Raw genomic sequence first — 12,526 nt, forward strand, 5'->3', positions numbered from 1 at the left:
ATGACAGAGTCCTAAACTGAACTGAACCAAGTTCCCAGACTGATTCAAGGGCTCTACAGTTTGATGTTTATTATTCTGGGGTTATTCTCGCATTTTTTTGGTGTTTGCATGATTTTTTTTTGGCGCACTGGGTGTTCGATGTTGAACGGGTTCCATGGCATTTCTTTGTTTCATGGCTAGCTGTGAATCTCAGGTTTATGTGCTGATATCCTTTGCATCCTTTAAATATTTTGATAATTAATGTACTTTGACATTGAGCAGACACCTCCAGCTGATACCTCAATCTGCATCAGCTTTTATATCTTTAGTTCACTTAGTATGAATTCTAAACATTAGGCAATAAGTCCCAAAGGATTGTATGAAAGTGATACCACACTGACAAAAACATCACTTCAGGCTACATCCACACTAGACCGGATAATTTTGAAAATGCCAGTTTCGCGTAAAAACAATAGGCATCCACACTATGCGTTTTCGAAAATATCTCTGTCCACATTGAAACGGAGATCTCGTCGCATCTCCTCCTACTGGGCATGCGCAGGGCACATCTACCGAAAACAAGCGACACGATTGGTGTCGAATCTTGCTGTAAAAGTGCGCGTTTGTGTAGTTACAGACTAGAAAATCTTAAAACGATGGACAGCTGTTGGCTTTCGCGCAGGAGAACTTAAAAGTAAAAAAAAAACAAATACCGGAGCGTACCGCGGCAACCGACAGGGAGTTCACGGATAGATTGACCCGGCTGACGACGAACGTTGGAAAAACTGACTAACTCTGTTGCATTAATAAAGCATCTTGTTAAATGTGTAAAACATGTCTGCATCAGTGTTATCTTGTATTTCCACACAATGTTACATTAGGCTGTTACACATCTATTGTCAGAGAAGTACTTGCATAAATAGGTATACCACCTTCATATGAGCAAGGACAGAAAACAGGGCAAAGTGAGTACACTTATTTATTCAGTAAGTTATGGGTCAAAGTATTTGGTGAGTACGTTTCTAACTCTTCTGGCTTCAGTCTCGTTGCCGTCTGTTCTGAAATTGTTAGGTTGCGTTCAAGAAAACAATGAAATGGCGCGCTGCTGTCTGACAGCGTTTTCAGATTTCTCCGGTTACCCCGTCCACACTGATCTGCCCGAGCAGCGTTTTCAAAAATACCCACCCTGGAAAGCGTTTCTGAAAAGCTCCAGTTTCGGGGGACGAAAACACCATTTCAGTGCGGACGGAGGGTAAAAACGAAGAGAAAAGGCTTCGGTTATGGATTTATCCAGTATAGTGTGGACGTAGCCTTGGATTCAAGCTGGACTGGGTGTTGCAATTACTTTTTCAATCCTTGTCAATTAACCAAATTATAGACATTGGGACCTCACAACAGACCTAAAGGGACGCTGCAAAGATTTTAAATAAGGTGTTAATCTCAAAATGAAAGATAATATTCAAAGAGACTGTCCAAGATGTCCAGTAAATAAACTACTGATCCACGGTGTACAACCAGGTTATGTTTACACAAAACCGAACAATCATCACCTGGGAGTCTAATCAGTGGACACCCTCGTGAGTGTGCCTTTTCCAAGCAGAGTGTAGGCGGTGGGTTAAAACAGAATCTCTGCAAGTGTGTCATACACTACACACTAAAAAAAGAAAAACCATGGTTCGCTCTTTCAAGATGAAAGGCATTACGAGGAAGGAATTGGATGCAGAGGAACGAGGTGCAGTGAAAGATTTAGATAGCCACGCAAGCATTCCTGGGAATTAAATCATCTTTGTGCAAAGTTATGTGCTTACATTTAACATACGAGGAGTTTTTGACAGCTCTGGGCCTGTAATCACTGTAGTTTTGAAGAATGGGGGGTGGGGAGATCTCATTAAAGTCTATTGAATATTGATGGTTCTGGACAGAGTGAGTGTGGAGAGGATGCTTCCTGTAGTGGGGGAGTTTAAGACCAGAGGGCACAGCCTCAGAATACAAGGACATCCCTTTAGAACAGAGATTTAGGAGGGTCTTCCCTAGCCAGACACTGCGAGTCTGTGGAATTCATTGCCGGAGATGGCTGTGGAGGCTAAGTCAGTGGATATATTTAAAGCTGAGGTTGACTGGTCCTTGCAAAATAAAGGCATCAACGATTAGAGGACGAGGCAGAAGAATGGGGTTGTAGGGGATAATAAATCAGCCATGATGAAATGGCAGAACAGACTTGATGGGCTGAATGGTCTCACTCTGCTCCCATGGATTGCCCATTCTATTACTTCGATTTTTTTTTAAAGTGGCAGTGTTTAATTGGAAGATACTGTTCTGTGAATGATCCATCACGGTTTCCACAAAGCCAGATTTATCCCGATGTTTACCAGACCTGTCAAGTTTTGAGCCCATGTTTCATTTAACGAAGCTGGATGTGTTTCATTATCCCTTGCTCTTTTGACTTATGGCTAATCAATCTCTAATGCAGCGACACATGAAATTAAGGCAGGTGTAACCTTCAAGTAAAATTAATTATCTGGAGGGTAGAAAGTTAATTAGACAAGGATTCATACACTATTTTACTGTCATAATTCCATAAACATTGGTATTCTAGTATAAATTATTTATAACGAACACTTGCCAACCTGCCTTTCGTTAAAGCCGCCTGCCACTTGGTACAATACTCTAATGGGAGCACACTTGACAATTTTCCGTAGGAAGCTTCCATTATATACAGTATACAGAAATTTATAGTGGGAAAATTCTGAAGGACAGCTCTTTTAGTTTAATGACAATTTCTAAAAAATAGACCATGTAGTAGTTAATTCATTGACTACAGAATTATCTTGTATTTGTAGAGCACGCTACTTGAACCAAATGTAACTGACTATAGTTTCAGGGTATTTCCAACTTTTTTCTCAGGTTCACCTGTCTGTTGAATTGAGTGAAGTCCTCTGAGTAAAGCTTTAGAGTCGGACTGCACAAAAGCAGGTTCTTTGGGCCGGCTGGTGCATGTTGACCAGGATTTCCATGTAACCCAGTCCCAATTGCCTTCACTTGGTCCAGGTCCCTCTAAACAAGGGGTTCCCAACTTTTTTTATGCCATGGACCAATACCATCAAGCAAGGGGTCTGCAGACCCCAGGTTGGGAACCCCTGCTCTAAACCTCTCCACGCACCTGTCTAAATGTCTCTTAGATATCGTTAATGCATCTGCCTCAACCACTTCCTCTGGCGGATCATTCCACACACTGACCGCCCTCTGGGTGAAAATTTTCCCTCTCAGATTCTTATTAAATCTCCCCCTCATACCTATGCCCTTGAGTTGAAGTGTCCCTAATCCTGGAAAAAAGACCCTGTGCATCTCCTTGACTATGATTTTATAAGAATATCCCTCAGTCGTGATGGACTGAATGACTTAATTCTGCTCCAATGTTTTACAGTCTTACGGAAATATCAAGCAGAAAGAAAGCCTCTTGCAAGCAAGCAGAAGTCAATAAAAATTATTGGGAGTGTAAGTCAGTTTAAGATCATTGAAGTGTTGACTTTTTGCCTTCTCCCCACCCCCCCAAAAAAAAAAGTCCCATCACCAATAGCCAAAGGTGCAAGTGAGACAAACAACATAAAACTCATACATTGTCATTTTGGATGCTGGCCGAACCAATCTGAAAACAGAACAAATGTTGGTTAGACTCTTCTAGACACTCAAAACCACACACCTTCCCACAAGCAAGACACCACAAAGTAATTCAGTGCCACGATTTCACAGCTGAGACCCAGTCCTTCAGATTATAAACATATATTAAAATTCATGCAGGAATCATGATGATCAGAAAGTCACCCCCACCATAAAACGATTTTGATTCATTGATCACCCAATGCTTTGTAAGGGAATTAAGATGAAAGAATTCTGCAATTAAGGTAGCACGAGGACTATGCAGAGAGTGTGCAAGATTATTAAGTTTGCAAGATATAAGTGCAGGGTACATATCCATACTTCGGAGCAGCTGCAACAGGTTGGATGTGTTTAACTTCAGCACTGTGAAAAGGAAGACATTTATCATTAAGCTTCATACACGAACATCCGGAGGAATCCACAGAGAAAGACAGCAGGAAAGATGTTAAAAAGTTAATAAACGCCTACCTTTTAATCCCAGTGTCCATCGGAATCTCGTCAGTAATCAGCTCAGACTCACTGCTTGCGATTCTCATGGCAAGCTCCTGATCACGGCGCTCTTGTTCCAGCAGCGCCTGTTTACGGGTTTCCTCCTCGCGCTCGGCGGAGATCTGCGCCTCCAGTTCAGCCTGACAAGCACAAGGAGGCTCATTAGACTGCTCAGACCTCGGCAAACGAGGTGGGCACAGAACCTGGGCTGAACGGACAGTGTCTCACTTACCTCGTTCTGTTTGTGGAGCAGACTCTCTGGGATGGGCGTGACGTGGTGACTACCGTGCAGCAGGAGCTGGGCTCACCCACTGAACTCCACCTGCTTCAGATGAAATCGACCAGGTCCACTTCTACACTGATTACAAACCTTAAGGGCTGCATTTCACATTTCCTCTTCGTACAATCACATTAACTCACCCTCTCTATATTAGAGCAGCCGGAAGGTTAATTGGCTGTTAATTGTCCTGCGATAACGCTAGGATTAAATCAGGGGATCGCTGGGCGGCACTGCTTGAAAGGCTAGGAAGGCCGATTCCATACTGTATCTCAATACAAAACAAAAATCACCCACCTGTCTCTATCTTCCAACACCCCCCTCCCCCTTGGGGCTCACCCTGCCAATCATCTGCCATCACCTATTGCCCATTGCATAACTCCCCTTCCCTCCACACTTGGCCATCTTCCCTCTCTACTCTCAGTCCTGATGCAGAGCCTCAACCAGAAACATCAATTTTTTCCCCTCCCATAAATACTGCCCAACTCGCCGAGCCCACAGTTTTTCTTTGTCACTCGTGCCAATCTTGATGTTAATCAATGCTGTTACAGATGAGCAGCCAGCAAAGTAATTGATCAACCTAGGCGCCAATCATTAGATCGCAGCTCAGTAACAGGCCATCACCTTCACTGAACAATTTGCTCCTTCCTCACAAGCAATAAACAAGTTTCAAATGTTAAGAGTAGTTTCTTTAACTTCAAGGCATAAGGGAGACTCTATAAAATTGGGGCTTTACAATAAGTCCGAGATGTGGGGGGAAGGAGCGATGGATGGATTCTGCGGAACTTCTGTGGGCAGTGTGGCCTTTTGGTCGTGCTATTGGGTCCTCACACTACTGTCTGGTTTGGTGCAGCATCCTCCTTAACCACAGCAAACTCTCAGGCCAGCGGTAAAGGTCATTGGCTGCAGGGCTTGTATGCGCTCAGGACAAAGAAGTGGGCTACAAATCTTCACGGTCACTATTCACCCCGCAAACTGCCTTTTCTAAAAGTTCCTTCTGGAAAGTGATGGGGGGCTACGAAAACAAATCCTTCATGCCTTCTCAGAGCAATTGCTGAGCCAGGGGAGAGCAAGAGCGGAGGTGGGAGAGAGGGAAAATTCCTGGGCCAGGGAGAGCAGAGGCGGAGGTGGGAGAGAGGGAAAATTCCTGGGCCAGGGAGAGCAGAGGCGGAGGTGGGAGAGTGAATGCTCTAGAGCTGGGGAGAGTAGAAGCAGAGGTGGGAAGCATTTGGGAAAATTGCTGGGGAATGGACGGTAACAGGCCAACAAAACAGGTCAGAAACTTGTGTCTGAAACTATTCAAAGTACGAATTAGACCAGAAAATCAGATTATAAAGCTACGGGTTATCCAAAGTTGAAGGAATCTACTTTAACCGAGCAGAACCTTTTCTATGATGACAAATCTAAGTTTGCAGGACAAAGTAAAGCAAATAAAGGGTAGTTGTGAGGGATAAACTCAGAGAGAGAGAGAGAGAGAGAGAGAGGACATGCCAAGTGAATCAGGAACGATTTGAAGTAGGTACAGAGGAGATGTCAGGGGTTAATTTTTTTTTATGCAGAGAGTGGCGAGTGTGTGGAATAGGCCGCCGGCTATGGTGGTGGAGGCGGATACGATAGGGTCTTTTAAGAGACTCCTGGACAGATATATGGAGCTCAGAAAAATAGAGGGCTATGGGTAACCCTAGGTAATTTCTCAGGTAAGGACACGTTCAGCACAGCTTTGTGGGCCGAAGGTCCTGTATTGTACTGTAGGTTTTCTGCGTTTCTATGATTTACAATAATGGAAGATTCAAAAGACGTTTGTCCTGGAGACAGAGAAACACAAGAGGCAATCAAACCTCAACACAATCACATCCTCTTCTGGAAGAAGAAAGGCAGAAGTCATTCCACAAATGCTGGCAACAGTAGGTTGCTCTTGGGTTACGTTACTGCATAACGAGAATATGTGGCGTGCAAACCCTCGAGTTTATAATCAGTACTGTAATGCACGGGAGGGTTATAAAGGACTAAGGTATGTAGCCTGAAACAGTAATGCTGAGGGAGCTGCTATAAAGGTGAACCCAGCTTCTGCTATAACATGGCTGTCTTTATTTACTGATACAGCACAGTAACAGGCCATTCGGGCCTACTGAGCCCACTCTGCCCAACTACACTCATGTGAACAATCATCCCACCAACCCGTATGCCTTTCATATGAACCCCTGCGTTAAGCAAGCTAAGGTCTTTCTCTTTGGTGCGGAGGAGGACGAGAGGTGACTTGGCAGAATAAGAGGCATTGATGGAGTGAACAGCCAGCGCCTTTTATCCAAGGTGGAAATGACCAGCACAAGGGGCATCATCTTAAAGTGACTGGAAGAAAGTATGGGGGAAGTGAGAGGTAAGTTTAATGCCCTACCAGGGCTGGTGGTAGAGGCATATGCAATAAGGGCATTAAAGAAACTCTTAGACATATTGATGAGAGAAACAGAGAGGGTTGTGCAGGAGGGAACATGTTTTGTTTAAGATAGGCCTTTCCAGCCCAATGTGTGCACACTGCCCAATTATGCCACTGTGACCAACTAACCTACTACGTATTTGGAATGTGGGAGGAAAGTGGAAAACCCAGATGAAATCGGAATACCGCAGTCTCGGGAAGAACGTGCAAATCCTTTACTGCCAACGGTAAAATTGAACCTGGACTGCTGGCGCTGTAAAACTGCGTGACACTGACCCGACCACCCTTTTGTAACCACACTAGCTGATACTGTGCAATGCCTCACACAGAGACCCACATTCCTTCCATGAACAGAGTAAGTTCTTACAACAATCACAGAACAGCACCGAGACAGGCCCTTCAGCCCACAATGCTCTGCTGAACTAACTGAATTAGTGAACTGATGCCCAACGAAACCAATGCCTTCTCACTACTTAACGTCTACCACCTTTCCATTTCCTGCACATTAACGTGCCTCGTCATTTCTGTTGTACGTGCCTCCACCCCAGGCACCACACCTGACCCGCCACTCGCCACTCCCTGCGTAAGAAAAACTCACTGTTACTCCTCTCCCCCCCCCCCCCAAACGGCCAAGCTCCCCAATCAGAGTGGATAATTCCAGTCATCTCAACACTGAACTGATTCCATGGCCTAGCGACTCACTTTTAGGGACTGTTCTCAATTACTTTATTACTGTTATTTATTACTTTTTTTGTATTTGCATAATTTGTCTTTTGCACTTTGGCTGTTTGTCTTTATGTGCAGTTTTTCATTGATTTTATTGTTTCTTTGTACTTACTGCAAATGCCTGCAAGAAAATGAATCTCAGAGTAGCATATGGTGATAAATATGTACTTTGAACTTCTCAACTTGCACGTCTCACCTTAAATGCACGCCCCCTTGTATCCTGATATGGTCGTCTACGTCTCTCAAATTGCCATCAGATCTCCTCTCGATCTCTGCCACTCCAGAGAAAATGACACACAACTCTCCTTATAGCACGTGCCCTCTAACCCAGACAGTACTCTGGTAAGCCCCTCCAAAGCCTCGATAAAGGGCAGCTAGAACTGGACATAATACTCCAGACGCCGCCTAACTAGGGTTTTATAAAGCTGCAACATAACTTCCGGACTCCTTAACTCACTGCCTTGACTACGAAGGCAAGCGTGTCATATGCCTTCTTAATCACCCTATCAGCCTGTGTAAACACTTTCAGAGTTGGACCCCAAGATCCCTTGGCACACCAAGCTACGCGATTAAAGGTCTTGCCATTAATAATGCACCGTCTCTTTACATTTCATCTCCCAAAATGCACTTGGCAGTGTTAATCTCCTTCTGCCAGTTCTCTGCCCATACCCGTAACTGATCCATACTCTACCATATCCATTGCCAGCCTTCTATTCTATCCACAACACCACCAATTTTTATACCATCTGCAAACTTACTAACCCGCTCATCCAGTTAATTTGTACGTATCACAAACAGTAGTGGTCCAAGTGGCGAACCCTGTGGAACACATTAATCACAGACCTCCAGCCAAAATAAGCCCTGTCAACCATTATCCTCTCTCTTCTGTGGGTAAAGTAATTCTGAATCCAAAAGGCCTAATCACTAAGGATCCTGCGCATTTTAATCTTCAGGATGAGCATCCGTGAGGAACCCTTTCAAACACATTGCAGCATTCACAGCTCTATCTTCATCAATCACCATTGTCACCCCACCAAAAGACCCATTGGTAGGACAGGACTTGCCTGGCACAATGCCAAACTGACTGTCTCCAATTAGACCATCTTTTCCAGCTGTTCAAAAATCCTTTCCCTAAGAATTCTTCTCCAGCACCTCTCCTTATCAACTTCCAGGATAGTCCCCATTTCCCTTCCTGAATACAGGAGGAATATATGCTACCTGTCAAATTTCTGGGACCTCGGCCAAGTCTGGAGAGACATGAAGATATTGGTCAAGGCCCCAGCAATCTTATCTCCCTAAATAACCTGGGGTACATCAACCTTAATGTTCTTTAAGAGAGCCAACCCTGCCTCTTCCATTATCTCAGCATGCCCTGGCATATGAATAAGCTCCACGCCCATCTCCCTGGTAAATACTAAGGCAAAGTCCTCACCCACATCGACCGCCTCAGAGCACATGTTGCCCCCTTTATCTCTGAGTGGTCGTGCCTTCCCCTTAGTTATTCTCTTACTCCCGATGTATAAAATGCCTTGGGATTCTCTTTAATCTTACTTGCCAAGGTCTGTTTATGCCCGCTCTGGGCTTTCCCAATTCCCTTGAGTTCTTTTCCAGCTTCTTCATAACGCTTAAGGACTCCATTTTATTTTAGCTTCCCAAACCTTAATACCATAAGGCAAAGGAGCAGAATTAGGCCAGTTGGCCCCCACATTTCCTTTATCTTACTGATCAAATTTGCCACCTTCCTAAACATCCAATGTTCTCTTAGTTTTCCTGGTCTTTCCTTCCTACTGAATATACCTATCCTGTACTCTGTGCAGCTGATCTTTAAACACCCTCCACATGTGCCAGGATCTGGGATGTTTCCGATCATGTCCAAGATATCCTGCAGTGGGAGGGAGAACAGCTAGAGGTCGTGGTACATATTGGTACCAATGCAATAGGTAGGAAAAGGGAAGAGGTCCTGAAAACAGACTACAGGGGGTTAAGAAGGAAGTTGAGAAGTAGGACTGCAAAGGTAGTAATCTCGGGATTACTGCCTGTGCCATGCGACAGTGAGAATAGGAATAGGATAAGGTGGAGGATAAATGAGTGGTTGAGGGATTGGAGCAGGGGGCAGGGATTCAAGTTTCTGGATCATTGGGACCTCTTTTGGGGCAGGTGTGACCTGTACAAAAAGGACGGGTTGCACTTGAATCCCAGGGGGACCAATATCCCGACAGAGAGGTTTGCTAAGGCTATTGGTGAGAGTTTAAACTAGAATTGTTGTGGGGTGGGAACCGAACTGAAGAGACTGGGGAAGAGAAGGTTGGTTCACAAATAGAGAAAGCTTGTTGACAGTGTGAGAGGGAGGATAGGCAGGTGATAGAGAAGGGACGCACTCAGACCAAAGGCTTGAGATGTGTCTATTTTAATGCAAGGAGTATTGTGAACAAAGCGGATGAGCTTAAGAGAGTGGATCAGTACTTGGAGATACGATGTGGTGGCCATTGGAGAGACTTGGATGGCTCAGGGACAGGACTGGTTACTTCAAGTGCCGGGTTTTAGATGTTTCAGAAAGGACAGGGAAGGAGGCAAAAGAGGTGGGGGCGTGGCACTGTTGATCAGAGATAGTGTCACGGCTGCAGAAAAGATGGACACCATGGAGGGATTGTCTACAGAGTCTCTGTGGGTGGAGGTTAGGAACAGGAGGGGTCAATAACTTTACTGGGTGTTTTTTATAGGCCGCCCAATAGTAACAGGGATATCGAGGAGCAGATAGTGAAACAGATCCTGGAAAGGTGTAATAATAACAGAGTTGTCGTGATGGGAGATTTCAATTTCCCAAATATCGATTGGCATCTCCCTAGAGCGAGGGGTTTAGATGGGGTGGAGTTTGTTAGGTGTGTTCAGGAAGGTTTCTTGACACAATATGTAGATAAGCCTACAAGAGGAGATGTCTGGGGTAAGTTTTTTTACTCAGAGAGTGGTGAGTACGTGGAATGGGCTGCAGCAACGGCGGTGGAGGCGGATACGATAGGGTCTTTTAAGAGGCTTTTAGATAGGTACATGGAGCTTAGTAAAATAGAGGGCTATAGGTAAGCCTAGTAATTTCTGAGGTAGGGACATGTTCGGCACAACTTTGGGGGCCGAAGGGCCTGTATTGTGCTGTAGGTTTTCCATGTTTCTATGTCCAAAGAGAGCTGTTACTAATTAACTTTCTCTAGTTCCTGGCTAATGCACTTGTAATTTGCCCTGCTCCAATTCAATAATCTCCCACAAACTCTATACTCAACTTTATCTGTAGCCATCTTAAAAGGCAAGGAGTCGAGGTCACCATTTCCTTTCCATTGAAAGGTCAGTGACCTGGCCAGGCTCCATTACCCAACACCAGGCCCTGAGCCCCCTCCTTTACTCTCTGCACACTCATAACTGTGTCATCAAACACACCTCCAATCTGCTAATTAAATTTGCTAACGATACTACAATTGGGCGTATCTCAAGTGATAAAGAGGCAGCCTACAGAGAAGAAGTCGTCACCCTGACACAGTGGTGTCAAGAAAACAACCTCTCCCTCAATGTCGCAAAAACAAAGGAGCTGGTTGTGGACTACAGGAGGAATGGAGACAGGCTAACCCCTATTGACATCAATAGATCTGGGGTCGAGAGGGTGAACAGCTTTAAGTTCCTCGGTATACACATCACTGAGAATCTCACGTGGTCCGTACCACCAGCTGTGTGGTGAGAAAGGCACAACAGCGCCTCTTTCACCTCAGGCAGTTGAAGAAGTTTGGTATGGGCCCCCAATACCCCAAGAACTTTCTGTAGGGGCACAATTGAGAGCATCCTGACTGGCTGCACCACTGCCTGGAATGGGAACTGTACCTCCTTCAATCGCAGGACTCTGCAGAGAGTGGTGTGGACAGCCCAGCGCATCTGTAGATGTGAACTTCCCTCTATTCAGGACATTTACAAAGACAGGTGTGTAAAAAGGGTCTGAAGGATCATTGGGGACCTGAGTCACCCCAACCACAAACTGTTTCAGCTGTTACCATCCGGGAAACAGTACAGCAGCATAAAAGCCAGGACCAACAGGCTCTGGGACAGCTTCTTCCACCAGGCCTTCAGACTGATTAATTCATGCTGATACAATTGTATTTCTATGTTATTTTGACTGTGCTGTTGTACATTGCATATTTAGACGGAGACGCAAGATAAAGATTTTTACTCCTCATGTATGCGAAGGATGTAAGAAATAAAGTCAATTCAATTCAATATATTGATTTATGAAATCCTCCTGAACCCACTGAACAAATCCTGCCCCCTAAACTTCTTGCAGTAGTTTCAAATGGCGATCATTACTAACTTATTCATATTTAATTCCAAACATGTCAATACAACTGAATGTCAAGAATGAGAAAAATGTCAGAATTTAATCAACTACTTTAAAATATAGTCTAAAGAAATATAGAATCGCCTTAAAAGTAAATCATTTTTGGAGAGATAAAAGATTGACAGCATCCAGTAATTACCAAATATACACCATCATCCTCCTCTATCCCCAAGTGGCCCTTCCTCACAGATTCCACACTCGGATGCAGACGCCATCGCAGAAAAAAATTGCAGAAACGAGACGGCAGTGCCGCAGGATAGGGGGGGAAATTCGACAAGCAGTGTGTGACGGGACAAAGTGTAAGCAGAACTTTGCAGGACAGAGCTGGTAAAACCAAGAATCAAAGCTCAGCTGTTTTCACTTGAGTGCCGTTGCAATATGGCGGGCGAGCTGATAAGCGCGAGTAACAACATGAAGTGTAACGTAACAGAGAGGTCTCAGTATTGTCGGTTATACGGACATGCAAATCAACAGCCAAAAGGGAGAGGAGGTGGGGGAGCACTGTCACCCACGGAAGATATTAGAGCAATCCTGTGTCATGACAGGGGCAGTGACCACCCCCACCCACTCTTCTCACCCCCTCAGTGGGCAGAAG

General features: G+C 44.8%; 1 protein-coding gene across 4 annotated transcripts in view; it reads right to left on the bottom strand.

Annotated features, from left to right (window-relative positions):
* The window catches only part of LOC140730810 (unconventional myosin-VI), a 322,637-nt gene that overhangs the window by 9,287 nt on the left and 300,824 nt on the right, over positions 1-12,526 (bottom strand). For 2 of the 4 annotated variants that reach the window (XM_073051731.1, XM_073051729.1), the window contains 3 exons: positions 4,105-4,265; positions 3,958-3,999; positions 3,596-3,625 (listed from right to left, as the gene is read on the bottom strand). In XM_073051731.1, coding sequence (XP_072907832.1) covers positions 3,596-3,625; positions 3,958-3,999; positions 4,105-4,265 — 233 coding nt within the window. The remainder of the gene's footprint in view (positions 1-3,595; positions 3,626-3,957; positions 4,000-4,104; positions 4,266-12,526) is intronic. The other 2 variants (XM_073051733.1, XM_073051732.1) reach the window with 1 other exon arrangement.

The sequence above is a fragment of the Hemitrygon akajei genome, chromosome 7 (genome assembly GCF_048418815.1).
Source record: "Hemitrygon akajei chromosome 7, sHemAka1.3, whole genome shotgun sequence".
In the NCBI taxonomy this organism is placed as follows: domain Eukaryota; kingdom Metazoa; phylum Chordata; class Chondrichthyes; order Myliobatiformes; family Dasyatidae; genus Hemitrygon; species Hemitrygon akajei.